At 42.7% G+C, this 23,559-nt stretch overlaps 1 protein-coding gene across 1 annotated transcript in view; it reads left to right on the plus strand.

Moving 5' to 3' along the window:
- Positions 1–23,559, plus strand: part of LOC147678453 (vomeronasal type-2 receptor 1-like) — a 35,650-nt gene that overhangs the window by 7,946 nt on the left and 4,145 nt on the right. The window contains exons 4-5 of the mRNA XM_086945636.1: positions 3,436–4,263; positions 17,743–17,970. Of these exons, the coding sequence (XP_086801762.1) occupies positions 3,436–4,263; positions 17,743–17,970 (1,056 nt within the window). The remainder of the gene's footprint in view (positions 1–3,435; positions 4,264–17,742; positions 17,971–23,559) is intronic.

Here is a 23,559-nt window from a genome sequence, read left to right on the forward strand (position 1 = left end):
TAAGCCATTTCAACTTTAGTCCTGCAGCAATATGTTATTCTATGAGGATTAGTAGAGCGAGCTATAACGAGAGAAGGTATCCTGGCATTGAACAGGTGTGGTGGAGCCTCTCCTACGGTGACTGGAGGGACTAATCAAAGATCCAGGACTTTAGCTTCTTGCGGAACTCAAGAATTAAGTAGGAGGCGCTATAATGTAACAGCAGGCCATTCAATGCATTAGAAATGATGTAGGTGAAGGTCTGCCTGTTGGTTCTGGTTCTGTTTATGCATGGAATGTGTGCTTGTAGTGGGTTTTTGAAAGGAGATACAGCTTTTGAGGTATGCAGTGCCAATGTAATGTAGAGATGGCTAGGTGTGTTGAAGTGTTGGAACCGTTCCTTGAGATGCGGTGTAATGTGCCTGTGGCAGGGGATGTTGAGAGTGATTGTAGCAGTAGATATCTGAAATGTTTTGGTGAGTTGCCTGCTGATTCCAGTGTATGGGTGTTGGTGGGAGCCTTATGAAAGTTTTCCTCAGCATCTTCAGGGTGCGGTTGCAGGAGGCTGTCAAGGCTTTGATTTGTGCGGTCATGCCGAGTTTGCTGTTGATGATCATTCAAGGATCTTGGCATGGATTGTGCGGGTGGGTGTCCCACGGTGAGATATTCTTGCTGAAGTTCACAACTTCGTTTTGTCGATGTTTCATTTCAGATAATTAGTTATTATCCAGTCGATCACTTAACACCCGCATTAAAGACACGTCGTCGTACAAATATCTAGGTGTGAAAATTGACAGTGGTGGCCAATTCACCGAACAAAGGGCCAGCATAAGAAGCAAAGGCCTCGCTCTGGCAATCTCTTTAAAAACACTAAACAACAACCTCTCCGGCCCTTCGTTGACCCCTTTACTGAATGTTATACGTGCCAAACTGCTACCTACGCTGACCTATGGGAGTGAGGCCCACCGAGGCAGAGATGCCGTAACACTTGACAGTGCAATCGTGCCGGCATATAGAATCATCTTCAGCCTACCAAAGCGAACCTCCCCAGCACAGATCAGATTGGAGTTTGGTATTCGGTCACAGTTTTTGGCACGACAGGGGGCATATATCTGCTCATGGGACAAAGTAAGGAAAACGACTGAAGGAACGTTGAACGAATATTTATGGAAAGAGCTAGAGCAGACCCAAAACTCACCAGCAGCAAAATATCTGGAAAAGAGCATAGTGAACACCGGGCTGGCAGAACTCTGGGCGTCCCCTGCAGATTACAAATCTCTAAATAAATTGGTGAAGAAATCGATCAAGCTTCAGTCATGGGTCGAGGATAAAGCCACCTTATCAAAAAGATCTCATGCATGGATGGTATTAAACACATACCTGACACAAGCCCCCCAGCCTTATCTCGGTCTAGGCTATACGAAAAAAAAAAAACTGTCCTTTTTAAGATACAGACTGGGCCTGCTACCATGCATCCTACACCTCCCTCACTGGCTGAGATCGAAAGCAGGAATACTATGCAGGCTATGTGGCATTGGGGCTGAAGACATGATGCATCTGCTATGCTCGTGTAAAGAACTGCAAGAAGAAAGGAAGCTCCTGCTGAAACGCCATTTTATTCTACAGGGTGTACACACACGAAGGAGTGCAGTGCTAACCTGCTTCTCAGCACAGGACCCTCAGCTGAGCTACAGCTTCGTGAAATTTTTAAAAGCAGTGGAAAAAAAACTACCAAAAACTGACTCATGAACAATCTACCAACAGGACATATGATTTAATTTACATTGATGAATCATCTATGTTGTAAACTTTAATGAATTTTACGGGAAATACGAATAGACTAACAGGCCTACAAAGTGGATGAGAAGTATAGAATGGCCTATTGTGGGCGGCAGGCAAAATATATTTTTTTTATGTTGAATAGCTTATGCATATTTATTTATTTATTTTATTTGTTGAGATTTATAGAGCGCAGCGAATACCCTTGGGCGTCTTGGCGCTATAGTATAGAATTGATCCTAAACGCAAGTTTTTTTTATGAGCATTTTAACTTTCTTATTGTGTACTGTATTGCATTGGTTTTAATTAACTGCGCAATTAACTATAAACTGAACAGTCGATCACTTAGGTCATGCAGGCAGTAAACTTGTTCGAGGTGATGGGGATCTTGATCAAGAGGAACAGTGTGAGGTGAGTGTGGGCAGCGTAGGAGAGGACATTGATGTCATGGGAGTGGATGGCACTAGCCTTTGGGGAGCATTACACCTTGAACTGCTAAGCATGGTCCTTTCTGACCTTTAAGACTAGCAACCCAAGATACCTGTTCCAGCCAATTTGGGCCTCTTTAATAAAGTACAGTTTGTTTGCAGCAGTACAATGAGCTTGTCAGAAATGTTGCTTTTTTCATTTTCCAAAATACAAATCCCCACTTTTGGGGTTTTTATTTTGGGTTACAAAATCCAAGACCAGCCGCTCCCCTCCTATCACCATGACATGATGGACTAACTAGAATTGTTTCTTTTGCTTGAAAGTGCTGACTCTACTTTCAGTGAAAACTCGAATTGACTTGTTGGAAATGTGTAATTATGATAGGTGTGCTTCCAAGTGCCCATGACAGCAGAGGCACCACCACTCTGCCCCAGTTTGTCAGCAACAGGCCACGCACATTTTAAATATGTCTTTCATAGTGCTTCTACATGTAGCTTAGTCTTTGTGCAGTTATTGAAATCACAATTCTTGCATTCAGAGTAATTACACTTGGGGAATTTACTAATATAAGCAACTGGGAATGTGAGCTGTGTATCGAAATTGGTAAGCCACTTAGCTACATTGATTTTTGTGACATGCAGTCACCGAACGTGCCCTTGCATGAGATACTATGTACGTATGTATGTATGTATGCTTGTATGTATGTTTGTATGTATGTATGTATGTATACATGTATATTTGTATGTAGTTATGTATGCATGCATGTATTTATGTATGCTTGGATGTATGTATATGGTATTTCAATGGCACAAACCTAGCCAAAAAGGCAGTGGAACACTGTAAAGGTTCAAAGACAAGCATATAGTCAATGAATGATAGGGAAGGTACATGGGTTGTGGATGGTTAATGGATTGAGATGAGGTGACCTTTAAGGAGGTGATTTTTCAACTCCTTCTGAAATTTGGGCATCCTTGGTGGACACGAGGATGTTGTTCCAGATGCTGGTAGCATGGACAGAAAAAGACAGGTGCCTTTTTTTCTTTTTACACTTGTTAGTTTGTAGCCTGATGGTACCCTGGCCCTGGATTTGCCAGGGGCCAACAGAGATGGTGAGCTTGTCTGCAAGATAAGTGGGGGTGCAGGCCATGAGGACTTTATACATGATGCTGCTGGTGTGGATGCTATCTGTAGCACTTTAATATGATCCTTGGTCATTACCATAAAACTGTGCATTTTTGGCTTTTCCAGGTCAGTTATTATGCAACCAGCCCACTGTTGAGTGACAAGCTCCAGTTTCCATCCTTCTTCAGAACTATTCCTAGCCAAAGAACTCATGCACTTGGAATTTCTCAATTTGTGGTGAACTTTGATTGGACCTGGGTTGGGATTCTTTCTACGGATAATGACTTTGGTGAAGTGGGTTCTGGGATAATAAAGGAAGAGTTCCAAAAGTCTGGAGTTTGCATTGCATTCCATGAGATAATCCCACTTGTTACATCACTTATAAAAATCAAAGCGATCACAGAAGTCATCAGAAAGTCGTCGGCCAATGTCATTATAATGTATGCCACTGAACCATATAGAAGTCCTGTGATAAATGAACTTTCAAGACACAATCTCACTGGCAAGGTTTGGATTGATGCTGAGAACTTGTTATTTGTTGTCATTTCTGCCACAAAGGAGGTTGTCAACATGTTGAGTGGCACATTTCGCCTTGGAACTCAAGAAAGAGAGATGTCAGGGTTCAAAGACTTCCTTTTGAGCCTTCATCCATCTGCTACTCCCAATGACATATTTATGAAACCATTTTGGCAAGAGGCATTTGGATGCCAGTGGACAAGCCTAACGCTTGAAAGTAGAGATGAAGTGAACAGAACACAGTGTTCTGGTGCAGAAGTCCTCAAAACGCTCCAGAATCCGAACTTTGCTAGACCAGACCTGAAAACCAGCTACAATATTTATAATGCAGTCTTCACTGCAGCACACGCACTCAAGGACATGGATTCCTGTGTATCAGGTCAAGGACCCTTCTTCAATAACACATGCACTGATCTTAGCAACTTCAAACCTTGGCAGGTAAGAAGAGTCCACTGAGAGGGAGGCAAGACTGCTGAGTGCATTTTTGGTTCCTCACAGGTATTCCCATTTTATCATGAAAGGTAGACATTACAATTCATAGCATTTTATCAACCACAGTTAAGAACTATACAGTGCCTACTGAGGGACTTGTTTAGAGTTTGGGGGTAGTTATTCCATCACAAACGTGTCAGATACCTTATTACAATATCTATAAGATAGAATTTACTTGTACTAATGCAGAAGGGATATTAATAAACCCCAGGGGGCAGATTTACAAGCCCCTTGCACCTCTTTTGCGCCACCGTTGCGTCACTTTTGTGCCCTGATCTTTGGACTGGGTAAGAGTGGTCTGCTTAATTCAGACACTCTGTTCATCACCACCCCCTTTTCTGAAGCATTGTAAATGCGGCGCATCATGGGTGGCGGAGGCATGGCGCACAATTACTGGCACATCCCTGCCAATTTGCAGGGATGCGCCAGTAATTGTAAATATGCCCCTAAATGTGTCTCTAAGTGCCTATTATGTGCATAGGAAAATGATATTGAAGACCATCAGCAAAAAGACAAATTGACCGACGGTTAGAGAGAGTAGCAACAAGAATCAGATTGAAAGAGAGAGAATGGCAGGCACAGTCATTTGGTGGCATCGGGAGAGATACACATGAGGCAAGATCAGTGTTGAATCTTAGGGCCTGGGGCCAAGGGAATAAGATTTGGAAGAGGAAACAGCTGGCAATTAAGTTTATCTTAGCAGCTCCTGCTACGCAGAAGGTAGCCACCACATGCAAAAAATAACTGATAATATGGTACAAATGTAATGGCCGTCATACTGCTTCTGCCTTTAATCTTAATTCAGTTGCACACATGAGCTAGCCCACTTTTATCCATGGATACATGTTGTAAGGTAACACCTGGTGGAACTTGTGCAGTGGAGAAAAAACAGTGGGCAGCTCGGAACAACCAGAAATGTAAGTATTATTGCATCAGCTTCATTCAGAGGTCTGGAGTACAGAATACGTTGTTAATATTGCACCTGGTGTATACCAACCCTTCCAGTATCAGAGACATGGTCTAACAGCCAGTGCTGCTGACTCTAGGTCTGTGGAATAAGGTTGGAATCCAGGCCTAAACTTAATATTCTGGGATACGTACCAAACTTGTCTGCCCAACTTCAGGGGCAACACGCTTCCACACAGTTACCTTCAGGCACTATGCCTTCATGATTTTAGGATTACTGTTTTTAGTGTCTTGCAACACTAGCCATTGAGTACCAAGTTGGCTTATTTGTGGTAAATTGTCTGGGCTGGTTAATCCTGTCAGGGGATGGACACTATGCCGTCACATATCAGGACTACTGTGCCAGGTGTTAACGATGGACAGACACTATATTGATCTTTACTTACTGCTTTTAGATTGTGTATTAACAATTGAATACATGACTGTGATGCACCATGTGTGCTTTAAATACTTGCTCTGACTTGGTTATGTTCACCATTCTAATATGGCTGAAATGTTAAATCCTCTACTAAGTCCTTTGTCTATGTTGATCATGCATTTCTTTATGCACGACAGTGGTGGTGATTTTACATGTGACCAAGGCTTCTTGGCAACTGAAACGCGTTACGTGTTATCCAGACTGCAAATCGTCCAGAATTCGGCGGCCAGAGCCATCTTCGGCCTGCCTAGGAGAGCCAGTGCCTCATCGTTGCTAGCTAGGCTGCACTGGCTACCGATTTCTGGCAGAATCAGATTTAAACTCCTGACATTGGCGTTTAAAGCCCTTTATTCTGTTGGCCCCAACTATCTTAGGAAGCGTATTGCTTTCTATGTGCCACGGAGGACGCTGCGGTCAGCTGACTTGGCCAAAATGGAGGTGCCTGCGGTCAAACGTGCCTGGATGGGCGGCCGATCCTTCCAATATGTGGCAGCCTGCTTGTGGAACGGGCTCCCTCTCTCTCTCCGGAAAGCGAATAACCTCCTGGCTTTTAGGAAGGAGCTGAAGACTTTGCTCTTCACTAAGTGACTGTAGCGTGTCTGCCTCTGGTTTCTTGGTTTTTTTCAGGCCTCTTTGCTAAAGCGCCGGGACACCCTCTTGGGGTAGCCGTGCGCTCAAAAAGTACGGCTTAACATTAACATATGTGAATAAACAACTGCCCTTTCATTTTGTGGTGTGTATTATACTGCTCTGACAGCATGTCTACTGAACTTTGTTGTGTATGGATATATAGCTGGTATATTCATATATATATTCATTGAAAAAACCATAGGTTTCAGGCACAATATAGTTAGGTATTTGCATTTAAAAAACCTTAGAAATTCACAGAAAAAACATAGGTTTCGGGGGTGTTATAGTTAGCTGGACATTTCACTCGTTCAAAACCATTGAAATTCCACCGTTATAGTTAGTTCAGCTAACTATAACTCGTGCGCCCGCAAAGCACTGCTGATGACGTCATATATTACATCACTCATGACATGGTCAGTGACATCACTCATGACATCACTGATGACATCTCAAATCTAATGTTTTTTAAATGCTAATTCCTGATCATAACGTGCCTGAAACCTATGGTTTTTTCAGTGAATTTCAAAGGTTTTTTAAATGCTAATTTTTAACTTTAACGTAACTGAAACCTATTGTTTTTTAAGTGAATTTCAAAGCTTTTTTAAATGCTAGTTTCTAACTATGCCTACAGAGGTAGGACATGTGAAGAAAGAAGAAAACACACACAGAAAGAAGAAAAATAAATGCGGAAAGAAGCAACAGAAGTCCTCAAACACGAAGAAAAGTGCAGAAAGAAGGAAGACGTGCAGAAAGAACAAACAGAGGGGCAGAAAGAGGCCTTGTTGCAAAATCATCCTGTACCCTCAACTTTTTCAGATAGGTACTGGTGATAACTGACTCTGACTAACCAGTCCTAGAGCCAGTGCTATGCTAAAAGACACTTAGAATACAGTTAAAACACCTACATACACTAGGGAACACTATGCATTAGAGTACCCCTGTTATTAGCATAACCTCCTCTGTAGGCCACTAGTATATAATAGGGCAGGGGGATTAAAACTACCTCTTAAAACGCGCCACAAGGCGCGTTTGAACACTGGTGAAGGGAGGGGGTTTTGAGCTGACGTGTGCGGTTTTAATTTGGGGGATAAAGCTCCCTTGAATCCTCAGTGTCCCTTGGGTACAAGTAGCCCATCAGGTATATCTAGTTAGCACCACAGAGCTGTGTTGCAGAGAAAATTGGCACGGCCTGGACCACCTCTCTGCAACACAGCACAGTGGTGCTTACTGGAAGCACCTGGTGGACTAGTTGGCCCCCAGGGTCTCAGGATTGAAAGGGAATTATTTCCCCAACGTAAAACGCACCACAGAGCATGTTTGCACACGTCACCACAGGCCCCGTCCCCTCCCTTCACCACTGTCTAAACGCACCCTGTGGCACGTTTTTGGTTGGGGTGGCAATGTCATGAATGATGTGATATATGACGTCATCAGCAATGCATTGCGGGGGCGCGGGATATAGTTAGCACAACTAACTATAACAGCGGAATTTCTATGGTTTTGTACGAATGAAATGTCCAACTACCTATAACGTCCCTGAAACCTATGATTTTTTTCAGTGAATTTCAAATGTTTTTTAAATGTACATTTCTAACTATAACATCCCTGAAACCTATGTTTTTGCAGTGAATGTCTAAGGTTTTTTTAAATGCTAATTTCTAACTAAAACGTGCCTGAAACCTATGAATTTTTCAGTGAATTTCAAACGTTTTTTAAATTATAATTGTTCATTAAATCTGATTTTCAGTGATTTAAAATCATCATTCCATTCTCAAACTAGTGAAAACATCCGATATCGCCAGTTTTCCAGGCATAGCTTCTGCAAAAAAATCGCCACAAATGGGAGCAACAACTAACACTAATAATATGCAGAGTAGGCTTTCCTGTGTAAAAATAACACAAAAAAACACCACTTCCCGATATTTGCAAAGAGCAGCCAAATCTGGTGTGTGATCCAAAAACAGGTGAAAAGTAGGGTGTACCGCGAAAATGTCAAAACTTCTGCAATCCACGGTGGAACAGAATTGTGTTGCAAGGGTGGAGCCTTCTTGGATAAATATGCAGGGCAGGATATTTTCTTGCACAGTGCTCCTGTCACAAAAATTAAACCTCAACAGGAAGCACGTATATGAATAAAGCAGGTGCCCGATTTGAAGTTCAAATTCAGTACCTCATTAATCAGCCCAAAAAAATCTTGAGCTTTGTCGATGCTGGGCAGGTGTGCTTTCTCCCCATATCTACTGTCGAAAAAGTGTGATGCTTGATGGAGGCCTTTGCATCCTTGCCTTTCACGAGCGCAATCCCTGTGCAGTTCCTGTGACCAGGAGCTTCTTTCTCCTCATCTGCTGCTCCGATCGGTCTCTGGCCTTTTATAAACACAAGAGGCATGTGAACTCGCATAGAAACCCGCCCGTTTGGCCACGTCCCACACACTAACGGTGTGCACCGTCTTCCCGCACTTTACCCAATATGATGGACATCTCACTCAAGGGACCCTGGCGCCCTTCGGCGCAATGGTAAAGTTACACACTCATGGTCACTGGAAATACAACTCTTCTGGCCCTTTACGCAGCTGTAGTGTAGGATACGCACTATGAACTCGCAAAGAAGCCCCGTCACCGTAAATCTCAGCGAACACGCGAAATTCCGTGTGTTCGCAGAGATTTTTTGCCATTTCGCAGAAGTATGCGAAAGGTAATTTCGCAAATTCCGTCCACACCTAGCGATAAGCTGTATTAGCAGTAGGAATTTAACATCTCCCTTTTACTGGTGTAAAGCAGGACTACTACCTACAGTGTGAAAGGGACCCCAGCCCTGAATCACATCTAAATACCAACACATGTCATAGAGTTACTGATCATGCAGCTCTGACACCACCCTCAGGACCTCCCCCCAGACCACCTCCCCCACTACTACCACTGAGGCAGCACAGAACAGGACAGCGGACCTTCCAAAAATGGCATGGTCCCGCAGCCACACAATAGCTGAATGTTGGGAGATGTGGCAACCAAGTATGTGAGAGGGACACAAGTCACCCATCAATAATATTGCAAACAATACCAAGTGTAGCGGTGCTGTGCTGTACAGACTTCACTATGCTGAGCACAAACCTCTCCATGTGGACAAATTCTACTGGTGCTTGTAGTGTTGTGGACAATAGACGCAACCATGGTACCTCAGGCAGTGGGAAGATCCTAGTCATGTAGCTGTGTTGTCTCCCCCTGGAAGCGAAAGCGGAGTGGGCTAGTCCAAGTACGCCTCTCCAGCGTAGGAGTATGAATAAATAGGCTGGGGCTCTGGGCGTGGTTCACTTGTGGGAAGGCCAAAGCATTTGCCAGGGTGGCAGACCTCACCCTGCCATGACCTCGGCCTCCTCGACACAAGCTTCCTGCGAACCCAGCAGCACAGCATCACAGACTTATGTCTGTGCAGACTACAGCCTTCGATCTACACTGCGGACAGCAGGGCTCCCAATTCAGATCAAGTCCCAATTGCAGATGAAGCAGTCCAGTAGGCAAGAGACATTGCTCCCAGTCCGGCCTATCCGGACCACACCTTGTCATAGACTGAGCACACACTGAGTGCTTCAGGTGCCACTAACTGTGCAGCCATATCACACCCCACCTGAGAGGCCTGCACTGGCTTTCCATCAACAAGAGGATCACCTTCAAGCTCCTCCTCCATGCACACAAAGCACTCCACAACACAGGACCTACCTACCTCAACAGCCGACTCAGCTTCCACACCCCCTCCCGAAGCCTCCGCTCAGCCAACCTCGCCCTCGCTACAGTCCCTCGCATCCGGGAAACCACAGCCGGCGGAAGATCCTTCTCCTACCTCGCCACCAAGACCTGGAACACCCTCCCAATCACCCTACGACAGACTCAGAAACCTACTGGCCTTCAGAAGATTCCTCAAGACCTGACTCTTCGATCAGTAGCAGCACCTCCCCCCCCTAACGCCTTGAGACCCTATTGGGTATGTAGCGTGCTCTAGAAATGTAATGATTGATTGATTGATTGATTGATAGGCAAAAGACATTGCTACCAGTGTGGCCCACCCGGACCACGCATCATTGCAGGCTCCACACACGCTGGTTGCTTCAGGTGACACTAACTGTGCAGCTCAAATTAACTTCACATGGCTGTTGGCCTTGCTGACTGCTGACTCCGGCCTACACTGCGGTCATCAGGGTTCACATTTAAAATTGACACTTGATTCATTAATTGCAAAGTCTAGTAGGCAACTACGTATTACGACTACAAGAATTTTTGGAATTAGCACTCATTAAAAAAAACATAACATTCCTTTAACATTGAATCAGACCAAGAGCAAAATATTTTAAGGAGCAGGTCCAGAATCCACTGATGGTCCGAATAAATTCTTCATCGATTGATCCAAACATTAAAATCCAAGAACATAAGTGAAATTCTCTTAGCCAACGCGTTTCGTCTCTCAATCGAGACTTCTTCAGGGCTAAAAATAAAACATACACTCATTACTAAAGGTAAAATGTACATATGTACAACATTAAAAACAAATACATAATACAGTATCAAAAAGTTAAAAAAATGTAGAGTTAGCTATTTATACTGAAAAAGCATCCAATGTCATTAAATTATTACCACATGACCATGGATTGCAAGAAAGAGCAGTACATAAAGAAAAAAGGGAAAGGGGAAGGAAGGCATACTTTCAAATTAAACAGTGTTGCTACTAGAGTAGTTTTTGTAAGTCATGCTATCATAGAATACAGTAATTGACGTAACATTGGTGTCAGAGATACATTGCTTGATTTAACATATCACCAAGAGTTTTTTCATAAAAGTATCTGACACATTATTATAAATCATACTCCCATAGAATACGGTAAATGTCACAACATTGGTAATAGAAACGCATTACTGGATTAGACATATCACCTAGAGTTTTCTCATAAAAGTATCTGGCACATTATTCTGTAATGTACAGAATCTAGAAAATTGTTGACACATAACTCAAAAAATTCAGCGTTTGATCAATTGTAATGTGTTACTCCTATTGAGATATAGCACAGCAAGAAACATCATTTTACATTTCCTTTCATTTCTTAAAAATAGTAAAACTAATAGGAATAAAAATGAATTAACATACACTCTATAAAAAAGAAAAGAAAACTGGTAACAACATATTAATTCACACTTAGCATGCGATTTTTTAAAATCAAAATCTCGCTAATATTGAAATCATCTTTGTAAGTTGTTCATATATAGAAACAAGTCACATTCAATATACACTTCTGAAATGACATATCTTGTATTGAATACATTAATGGATGCCTATTGTAGAGTATTTGTCAATAAAACATTAAAGCTAAAAATTTCCTAAATCAAAAGAGTATTTAAAAAGACAGTCTTGCGATTTATGAACAATCATGTCCTGTCCATTACTTGATGTTTTGAGAAGAAAAATAGTTAATTCCAATATTCACTCAACTATAATTACATGTGTATATTGCACTATGTAACACACGACCAGATAGAAGCAAGTATGGACAAATAAAAAAATATATTAGAAAGCCAAAGGTGTAACCTTATAATCTAAATTGCAATGTACTAGGAAAAAACGTGGGTCACCTACTCTAAATCATTAAGATGGGTATGGCTAAACCAATGTCTTAAACTGTACCTTAGCGAGTTTGGGAATAACTTTTCCTTTTTGTATCTTTTTCCTTTTCTTTTGCAGTTTAAATACGCTCTTTGCCAGGTAAATAATGTAGCGAAAATTGCTTACTTTTACTCGCTAAGGTATAGTTTAAGACATTGGTTTAGCCCTACCCCTCTTAATTAATTAGAGTAGGTGACCCAAGTTTTTTCCTAGTACGTTGCAATTCAGACCCAGCTTGACTCAGGATAGGAGCTGACCTGGATAGACTTTTTTTGGGGGGAACTTCGCAATGATTCGTCAAATGACGCCAAAGTTATTAGTAAATCAAAAGATGCTTTAAATAGGTTCTAACTATAAATACCTAATATTTTACAGGCAATCTAATGGAAATGATCTAGGCTGTTGCAAAATATATGCAAGAAGTATAATGAAGCAAATACAGTACAAGGCATGCATCTATATAGTCTTGAGTAGAGTATGGAGGATGGAGTGTGAATTTATAAGTTACATACTTCAGTAGAATATATAAGGGAGTGGAGAGGAACTGCTTCACAGTTATCATAGCTTTGTAGCAGCATGTTACAAGTTAAAACATAGGAGGGCAGCTCATAAAACTTCACACAGTGGCTTATGAGCAGGATACCGACGCAATGATTTAAGATGACTTCTTGTATGAGAAATATTAGTAAAAGGATTAAACATGTCATTGGGAATTGGCTTTGAGAGGGTAGAGGCAAAGCTGAAGACTTTGAACCTCATTTAGTCGTTAGCAGGCAGCAGAGAATAGTATCTCTTGGACCTGGCACTGTCTGGTTGGCTGAAGGGATAATCCGAACCAGGTAGAGCTACTGCTCCTTTAAAGGGTAGGTGATTACACTTGCTGTGTAACTCGTGCTCGCCCTTGGGTATATTGGCTCTCAGCAGTCATGCTTACTACAGATGTGTTGTGTGAAGCAAAGGCACATCAGCTGTCATGGGGATGAGCCTTGCATTTACACTGTGTTAAGTTGACATGAGCTTATTAGAAGTTTAAACACATTTTTCCTTTCTGCTGCCTTTGGACACGGCATACATTATTATAAATGTTTAGAGTTTAGCATAGTGTTTTGCTTCACACGAGAATAGTATGTTTTTCTATATTAGCAACCTTGCTTGGTAAGCTTTGTCTGAACAGTGAGGGCCGAGGCCTTCATGGTTATTTGAACACGGTGGTTGTTGTTGGGACTGATCAGCGCTCGTTCTAGACATAACATATATGCAGCTGTGGCCACCTCTGAGTTTGGCGCGTTTTAATAATCCATTTCGCAGGCATGATTACACCCACTTGGAGAACATTCGCATGCAGAGAGCTGGTGCAGAAGCTGATGTGATCCATTTCTGCTAGGAGCAGAGGTGTGGGGCCGCCCTTGTAATTCCAAGAGACCTTCTGTAGATATAAAATAACCTACTAGCAAAGGAGAGTGAGATATAGGTGAATTCTAACCTGTTTCCTTTTAGCATTGTAACATGCTTTCTCCCTTTGTATTTTATGGAATAGTAACTATGCTGATAATCCTGTTGCTTATAATATGTTTGCTTGTTTTAGCTAAGATACTGCACATGAGAACACAGCATTAGAAATAAATATTTCAAACTTGCTCATGTCTCCTTTTACTCCCTGTTTTGGACTGGTATGAGAGTATAATGAGCGAGTGTTCATATGTTCCACATTGCCTGAGGTATTCTAAGTTCCATGTTCTGGGTTTTCTAATCATTGGGGTTATGGAAGAACCAATGAGAAACTGATTGCTAGTCTGGTAGGGGATTTTGGCTACCTAGGTGAGTTTTGGTACACCCTAATTCACTGAGGTTCCAAGTCTCTATGCACAGTTCTGTGTATGAGCAGAATCCCTGCTACACAGCCACATGTGAACTACTTTGAACGTCACAAAAGAGACTTCACACAGGACGTATGTAAAATTGTTTGTATTCAACACACAAATCTAATCATTATAACATGAAGATCATAAACGTTTGGGGCATAAAACACATTTTGAAATAATACTAGCAGTATTGGGCTCACTCGTATTGCTGAGATATCAATAGTATGTACACTGTGGACAGTTCCTAATCTAATCCCCCTCCCAAATGAGAGAGGGCACCCTGATTGGTGCATGATAGCAAAATAATGTAATACACAAAATAGAACACTTTTTTGCAGCACTGCGGGCAGGAGCCACACAGGGAAACCCAATGTCAAAGGTGATGCACTTTTGGTAGACAGTCAACGTATAAAGCACACTGCTGACCAGTGTTGTGAACCACAGGCAGCTGCACTTGATCACTCCCACTCACCCACACTCACTCCGCACTGCTACGTGGGGGGACAGGTATTAGCCAGTCGGTATGGCATTCTGTTGATTCAGGTCATGCCTAGGCAATCTGGGCACAGCACCTGGTGCACGTGGTATGAGTTGCACCAGACACTTCAGACTTCAAACACAATGAGTTGCAAATTCTGCTCCTCCCTTGAAAGGAGGCACTAGGACCTGTGCTTGTTGAGATCGGTTGCACTAAGCAGTTCCAGTCACACATAGCGAAGAGATGAAATTCCGTATCTCGCTGGATATGAGGTACTATGTCTGGTACACGATGAAGCAGGTTGGACCAGTCCAGTCATGCACACATAGCCACAATTGATGCAGAGCCACATGAGGAAGAATGAGGCACAACTACAAGTACACCACCACCTCTGAAGGTCGCACCCTGTGAATCGGACACCACACGCAATGAGTATACAGTGAGTTGGCATGTCACACAAGAGAGTTTTGGCACAATTCATGAAACAGCCCACACAGGGGTAAAGTGCTCCCCTGCCTTTTGACAAAATTTGGGCCATAGAAATACCATATATATATATATATATACATACATACATACATATGTACACACTACTGGTTCACTAGTTATTATTTGTTGCTGAATGTGGCCAATTGCTACTCATGAGCTGATACATTGTGCCCCATGTTAACTTTAAAGTGCGCTGCTGCCCATGTGGCCAGGTACATGCTACTTAAGTATGTTTAACAACTAAAATAAAAAATAACTAGCAGCCCGTTCCGATGTTGTCCGGGTATGAATTGCTGCCGGCCAGTAGTATATTGTTTTGAAGGATTTCATTTTGATAGCATTTCTTATCTGACAGGCCTGTGAAACGTTCCGAATCACAGTGCACTGCTGATGCACTTAAGAGTGCGGGTTCAGTAGTGTGTGAACTGGAGTTTCCCTACTTTATTTTTCCTTGCAATATTATATAGCGCAAACTCGACAACATGACATGAGCACAATATACATTACAGAAGAACACATTAATTTGTGGTAGGCACGGGGAGACAAAGCGATTTGCCTGAAATCACAGGATGTTGAGCTGATGCCGAGATTCGAACGTAGCTCCCCAGCTCTAAAGTTTGAATTCTAGAACTTGTGGCGGGAGGTGTGTCTAAAAGTGTATGTCGGTGCTGGCCATCAATGAGAGAGACCTGTGCATTTTCCAAATCGGTGGTGAAAAAATATGAGTATGTTGCTGGAGATGTGGGCCGCCGTGCCACCAATGTACTTACCGGGGGAGGGTAAACACCCATAATTCCGCAACTTTGTTTCCGCATACCATCACTCCGCATACTTTCATTACGAAAGTACCATGACTCTGCAATGCCATTGTAACGCATGGCATTACATTTTATATGCTTTTACCACACATTCATTTACAACAAAATTCGTTGTAAATGCATGAATGGTAAAAGCATGTTTTTTTTTAATGTTTGGATAAAGTAAGTATGGGTATAGGGGTATATGTTTTGGGGTACTGAGGTATATGTTTTGGGGTGTTTGGGTATTTTAAGGGTTCAGATATAGTTTTGGGTTATGGGGTACAGGGGTAGTTTTAGGGTTTAGGGATAGGTATGGGTTTTGGGGTACAGGGGTATTTTTAGGGTTCAGGGCTAGGTTTGAGTTTTTGGGTATAGGGGTATTTTTAGGGTTCAGGGCTAGGTTTGGGTTTTGGGGTACAGGGGTATTAAGGGTTCAGGGCTAGATTTGGGTTTTGGGGTACAGGGGTATTTTTAGGGTTCAGGGCTAGGTAGGGTGGTAGAGGGGTATTTTAGGGTTCAGGGTAGGTTTGGGTTTTGGGGTACAGGGTTATTTTTATGGTTCAGGGCTAGGTTTGGGTTTTGGGGTACATGGGTATTTTTAGGGTTCAATGCTAGGTTTGGGTTTTGGGGTAAATCAAATCATAAAACGTAAATCATACGTTCTTATATAGCGCCTTTCACCATAAGGTCTCAAGGCGCTTGCCATTGGGAACCCGTCTTGGCTTTTCCCTGCGAGATAACCCCTACTGGGCATCCCCAAGGTGAAAGCCAGGCATCCCATCGCGGTGGGGCCGTAGTGGATATTAAGCAAGCTATTGCCCAGAGTTGTGAACCCATGATTCGAGTAGGCACCGAGGCGAGAATTCTCGAGTCCGTGGACATTTTGAGCTCAGGACCCTACCGCGTCGGGGATTGAACCCTGGTCCCAGGTCTGACCTCTGCATTCGGGTCTGCCTTCTCTAACCGGTGAGTTATTTTTAGAGTTCAGGGGTTGGTTTGGGTTTTGAGGTACAGGGGTATTTATAGGGTTCAGGGCTAGGTTTGGGTTTTGGAGTACAGAGGTATTTTTAGGGTTTAGGGATAGGTTTGGGTTTTGGGGTACAGGGGTTTTAGGGTTTAGGGATAGGTTTGGGTTTTGGGGTACAGGGTATATTTATAGGGTTAAGATGGGTTAGTGTTTAAGGGTGTTGGGGTATTTTAAGGAGTGTGGGTGGGTTATGATTATGGGGTGCAGGGGTATTTAAAGGGAGCAGGGTGGACACCCGGAGCTGGAATGTACAGAACCTGGGAAGAAAAAACAATGAAATATTGGGCACAACGCTCGCTTTTTTTTCCCCGTAATCCCGTGCCCCGCACACGCCCACGCCCCCAGCACACACCCACAATACACGATATGAGACATGGCATGAAGGGCGGAACGTACCACACGCCCCCAGCGTTCGTCACGCCCCCAGCACACGCCCACAGCACAACGCAGAAACGCCCACAAGGGACTACTTTGCTGGCACGGTTCTTTTACCTTTTAAATGTATATGGTGGGCGTCTGCATAGCCTATGTCCTTCTGCTGCAACTGTCCTTTCCAACGCTGTATTGGGTGTTGTGATTGGTGCTGTGGTTCCTGAGATTACCCGCCTCAAAGGTTTGGGCTCTCTCTTTATTATATTAGTATAGATTAAATGCTTTCTGACAAAGTACATCATTTGACAACCTACTTTCTGTACCTGACAATTCCTTCATGTATGAAGTAATTATGCACCTTTAAGCAAATTAATAATTCATTAAGTCTGTATACTAATGTTTACAAAAATCAAGTCATTATTTCAATGTTCTAAATTGCAATGTTGTTATGTTTTGTATTGGCCATTACAGTTTTTATTAAGGTTTATGACTTTGTAAAAGTTTAAAAGTGAAAATACACCAAAGAGTAAAAGCAAATATGATTAATGTAAGAGAAAGGTCGATCAGCGCTCCATCAAAATGAGAAAACATCAACTCTGACAGACAGTCCACTCTTCTAGGTCTTTTATTTCCAAGAAGAGTGACATATATAAAATATGGGGGGTGAGATTGATGTTAGCAAATGAAATAAAATGACATGCATTTAGAAACACCTGACTCATTTCCTCTCTTCTTAGTTCCTCTATTACATGAAGAATGTGAGATTCAAGAACAGGTTTGGGGATGATATATCATTCAACAGCAATGGTGACCCACCTGCCCTTTACACAATCTTCAATTTGCAAGTGGGAGCTGGTGGCGCCACCCAGTCTGTGATTGTGGGGAGCTTCGATGTTGGGGCACCTTCAGGGCAGGAACTCCTTGTTAACCAGAGCGCCATCCGCTGGAATATGCAAAAGACAGAGGTAAGTCACAGCCAACCTGATGGAAATACAGCCTTTCAATCCCTATTAGATAGAGCATGCACATCTCTGGCATGTCTTCCTTATCAGGCTTCAGCGTTACTGACTCCGATAGACATAAAAGCTACAGGTTTTTTCATCACACTTCCTCCTTGGATGCGATTGAGAAGGCCAACAGACCACATTTACCTGCTATTTGATCTTCCATCTTGAAAGTTTCAACAACAAGTATTATTATGGAATAATGTGGTCAGAGTTTTCTCTGTGTCACTTGTAATAATCAATGAGGGTATAATTTTTGGCACGTGAATTTCTCGTAATTCGCTTTTGTACAATTACGTGAGTATTTAAAATTATTCGAAATTATGCATAGTTACACAAAAAGCAAATCTGTCATTTAGCGCTATATTTATAGCAAACTAAGGGCCAGATGTATCAACATTCACTTTCGCGATTCCTAAATAGCGATTTTTAAGGAATCGCTATTTAGAAATCGCAAAATGGTATGTATGTAGAAATTCTCTTTTTTTTTGCGATTTCTTAAAATTCCTTAATTGCGATTAGCAAATTGCTAATCGCAATTAAGGAATAATTTCCCATTCATTTCTATGGGCCAGGAGGCCCATAGGAATGAATGTGAAATGATTCTCAATTTGTGATTCGAAATTTGCTAATTTCAAATTGAGAATAATTGCAAGGGGGCAGGGGTGTCTTATGAACACCCTGCTGCACCCCTGAAAATGAAATGTGTGCGCATATGGCGCACATATATGCCCTAAGGGCATGTATGAGCATCACATGGCACCTTTACAAATTGCATAAAGTGCATTTGTAAAAGAAATTGCAAATTACCACCAACTACAAGTTGGTGGTAATTTGCGATTCCTTAAGGGCATTTTGGATTTTTTTTTGCTTCATACATTGCATTTAAGGAATCGCAAAATTTGCGATTCCTTAAATGCAATCGCAAAATAAGGAATGGCAAATTTTGCGATTCCTTATTTTGCACCCAAATTCTTTCATACATACCATTTTGCGAAAATGAGTTCGCAAACGCCGACATTTTTTTGCGAACCCATTTGGCCTTGATACATATGGCCCTAAGTTCCTAATTACAATGTTGGTCTGAGTTGGCTCGATGAGGGAATCCCCCGACCATAGGTCCGATTACAATGTGACCGCAGCACAAGTTCACCATGCCTGCCACACAGTGCAGGGATTTTCAGGCGGGCACCATAAGTGAACCCCAGGCCCCACATAGGGCTAGGGAGGCTCTGCAAGGGTCCATCAATGTTGCCGACATGGAAAGGCTGATAGAAACCAACATCATAATCCCGACGGCGATAACGCCGTCCTTAAGAACAGAGCAATTGACTGTTGGCATTAGGAGGGAATCACTGGTACACATCCTCTTATGCTGCTCGGCAATTTGACAGGCCTGCCAAATCCATGTAAGGCCTATCTTCTTTAAACAGGGCACTCGGACAACAAATGAAGCCCTTTGTCAGCTCTACAGCTTGGATACTGTTCAAAGACATAGCCAGCTTCTGCAAATTTGTTCAACATGCGCGCTCTCTTCTGAAAGACACAATAGCAGTAGCAGGGAGCTATCAATAGCCAGATGAGGCTTAGGCCATTGCAGGTTCTTGTCCTGCATGATAAGCTCACCACTGGCAGGGCCCAAACCACTATGGGTGCTTCAGCTCCCACACTACCAATGCACAGCAAGATAGATACGAGGTATGTAGGGACAAAGAGCAGTGGCACTTTATACGAAGACCTCCTAATGATGACAGCCAATTGCTCTGTTTCATTTCCTTTACAAGAAACTTGACCAAGCACCAACATACCACACATAAAATTGTGGACAAGATTTTATAAGAGAAATTCGCATTCAAAATTGATTTTTAATGTGATTGTCTTCCAGTTTTTAATGCATTTTTGTTATGATTTTAAATAATCACACAAATAAACGTATTCATTCATTCATCCTTGTTATGACTGTAGGAGCTATGTGAGCATGCTGCGTAGATAAGGCTGGCCACATCTGCCTTCAAGTTTGATGCTTATGCCCCTGAATGGGGAGAAGATATAGCATCCTGATCATCAATTGGGGTAGCAAAGTGTGTATAATGGGATTATTTTGCTACTAAATCTCCTGTGTCGCTATTGCCGTAAAAATGTCTCCTTTTTTAATCAGCTTAAAATAAAAGCCCCTTAGAAAGTTGGGGGGGTCTGGATTGTGTGGTTTTAGGAGCCTCCTTATGGGTCTTTTAAGTTTACAAAATTGTAAAATTCAATTGGGGGAGGTTGTGTCATGTCATGAGCTCAAGTCAGCAAAAGGGATGCGGTTTCATGTGGTTCCTAATAATAATAATAAAGAATTTTATTGAGCGCACAGCTACCCCCAACGGGGTGTCCCGGCGCTATAGCAGACAAAGAACAGGAGAGGTAAGACACATATCTAGGTTTTAAGGGCTTTGCAGAACTCAAGATCTGATTGAATTAATCGAAGATAAAGAAGTAGCTATTCCAGAATTTGGTGACGCCGACCTCAAAGCATTTACCTCCCATTCTAACTTTAGAGAACCAAGGAGTGATCAGAAGGTGTTTGTTGTTAGAAAGTAAAAGTCTGGTTAGAAGGTAAGAACGGAGTCTCCTCCTTAACCCCTTCCATGCTCATGACGAGCTCAGCTCGTCATGCAGTACAGTGCTCCTGTGCTCATGACGAGCTGAGCTCGTCATGACCACACCCGTTTTTATTGCTGTCCAGCACAGCAGAGGAATCTCTCAAGCAGCAATGTGGTTAAGTAGAGTGGCCCTTTGCCACTACCTGCCCGAAAGGCTAAAGTCAAAGCCTTAAATTTGATATGCTTTGCAATGGGCAGCCAATGAAGTTGGCGCAGATAAGGAGAAATATGATGTTGAAGCAGAACTCCGCAGATCAGACGAGCCGCAGCATTTTCTACAGTCTGAAGTCTGCGGAGAAGGGCAAGTGAAAGACCCAGATATAGTCCATTAGCATAGTCCAGATGGGATGTTATCAGCGCATGGACCACGGTTTTAAGGGTTGCATTGGGCAGATAATACTTACATTTTTTAATGATTTTAATTTTGCTGAAGCAAGCAGCCGAAAACGTTTGGACCTGAGTAGATAGGGACAATTGTTTGTCCCATCTGACGCCTAGATTCTTGATCGAATCCTTGGGTGGGGGTGCAGTAACTAATTTGTCTGGCCACTACAATTTTGGTGAAAGAGAGGAGGGTTGATTAAAAAATAAGATCTCAGTCTTATCCGCTTTGCGTTTTAAAAAATTACGGTCCATCCAGGCTGCAGTATTCTTAAGACAGTCTTTTAGCGGCTCAAAAGTGGAGGTGGACACATCCTGAAAGATAAACAATAACTGGGTATTATCTGCATATGATATAATTTTAATCCCAGTTTTAGATATCAATTCTGCCAGAAGAGTCAAATACAGCCTTGAGGCACACCCCATTTAAGGGGTTTGACGGGGGAGGTAAAAGGGTGGGTCCGAACCTGTTGTTTGCGGTTAGATAAAAAAGATGATATCCAATTCAGCACTGTGCCCTGAATGCCAATATCCCTAAGTCGATTTAAGAGGATAGGATGGGAGATGGTGTTGAATGCTGAGGACAGGTCCAGCAGCACCAACACTGCCTTAGATCCTCCATCGATTGCCTAGCATATTGAATCAGCCATTTCAATCAAGGCTGATTCCGTACTATAGCCGGGTCGGTTATAGCCGGTTCCTAGATCCCTAATGGAGTTAATGCCTCTTTCGACCCCTTGTTTCCAGGATAGTTTATACCTTTGAGTTTATGATTATGCCATACAGAAGCCATGATTGAGTTGGCTTTATGGTTGAATAGTGTTTTATCAACACGTAGAAGGGATAATACCGTATCTGCCATTATAGGGTAAGAGTGGGGCATGGTTTGCTTTTGGAGTCCTCGGATAGTCTGTGTGGATTTTATTGGGATGGGTAAGAGTAGTTGGGTATCAATTTGGAGCCGGCGGGGAAATCTGTCGTTTTGTTAAGCCACCGATTACCTTGGGCAGCTAGAACGCCTGTTGGTATCTATGGAAGTCAGGCATATTTAGGAAACCCTTAGTTTTGTTCAGTTTAAGGATGGGAACGGGCGATCCTATCTCTCTTACCTTTCCATATGAAGTTTGAATTAGCCTTGTAAGGTGCTTTAATGAAGGGGTTAGATAGCCAAGAGTCGAGGGGTACATTTGAAATTCATGGGGAAGATCTCCGTTTTGGAGCAATTAAAAGTGTGGGCAGATACCCTAGAGTAGTTGTTGATTCTGTCATAATGTGTGTGAATAGCTTTGTCTGCATCTTCGGTGAAGATCACAATGTTGTTGGCGTAGGCAGGCCCGGACTGGCCGTAGCAGGCACCGGGCAATCCCCGGGTGCGCCGCACAGGTGGGGGGTGGTTTTGGTTCCCAGCCCGGCCCTGGGCGTAGGCTGCAGTAAGTTGCCTGCTGATTGAAATTGGACACCTTTGATGTCACCGTTCACTTCTACTCAATCTCATGCTAGCCCTAGGTGAAAAACAGTTCTACTAGAATGGAAATCCACCACCGAAATCCCCTTCAAGAGATGGTGGAGCATTATATGTGCCACCAGAAGCACTGACAATATCATGTATATAAAAGTGCACAATAGTACACACTCGCGTGGCCTAGGGAACACACTCTACCTTTATCTCCAAAAAGTGGACCCTCCATAGCCCCCTAATATCAGGGCAAATACCACATCCACACATCTCACACCTTGTAGACCTACCTCCACCCACCCTCACCTGCCCCCCCATACTCTCTTTCTCTATATCTCTTCTATCTTTCTCTTCTTTATTTTTTGCTTCAACTTCATGCAAACTCAGGAATTCCACTCCTGGCCCAACTAGGGTGCTTTTACCTTACCCTCCTCTGCCACTGGTGCCCCTACATGGACACACCTATACTTGATTCTACTTCGCCTACAATTGGCAACTCGGAAGTCATCCCTCCCCTTATTAGTAATCTCACCCTAGATATGGGATTCATGTAGGAATATGCAAAAAAAATGCGATTCCTACTAATTCCTTATTTGCGATTAGCAAATTGCTAATCGCAAATAAGGAATACTCCCCATTCATTCCTATGGGCCAAAAGGCCCATAGGAATGAATGGGGAGTATTCCTTATTTGCGATTAGCAATTTTCTAATCGCAAATAAGATAGCGATTGAAAGGGTGCCAGGGGTGTCCAAAGGACACCCGGTAGCACCCCTTAAATGCTAATATGAACAGGGGTTGCGCACACACATGTCCAAAGGACATGTGTGTGTGCAACATGCAACTCAGAAAAATGCTTTTAAAAGCATTTTTCTGAGTTATCGCTATTTACCACGAGGTGTGACCTCGCGGTAAATAGCGGCCCGAAATTGCGATTTCGCAATTTTTAAATGGATGATGAGTTGCATTTAAGGAATCTCAAATAGAGATTCCTTAAATGTAATCCATCGCAAATTTGCGAAAGCGCAATTACCGATTTTTGCATTTGGGATGATGAATCCCAAAT

The sequence above is a fragment of the Lissotriton vulgaris genome, chromosome 12, assembly GCF_964263255.1.
Source record: "Lissotriton vulgaris chromosome 12, aLisVul1.2, whole genome shotgun sequence".
Taxonomy (NCBI): Eukaryota; Metazoa; Chordata; class Amphibia; order Caudata; family Salamandridae; genus Lissotriton; species Lissotriton vulgaris.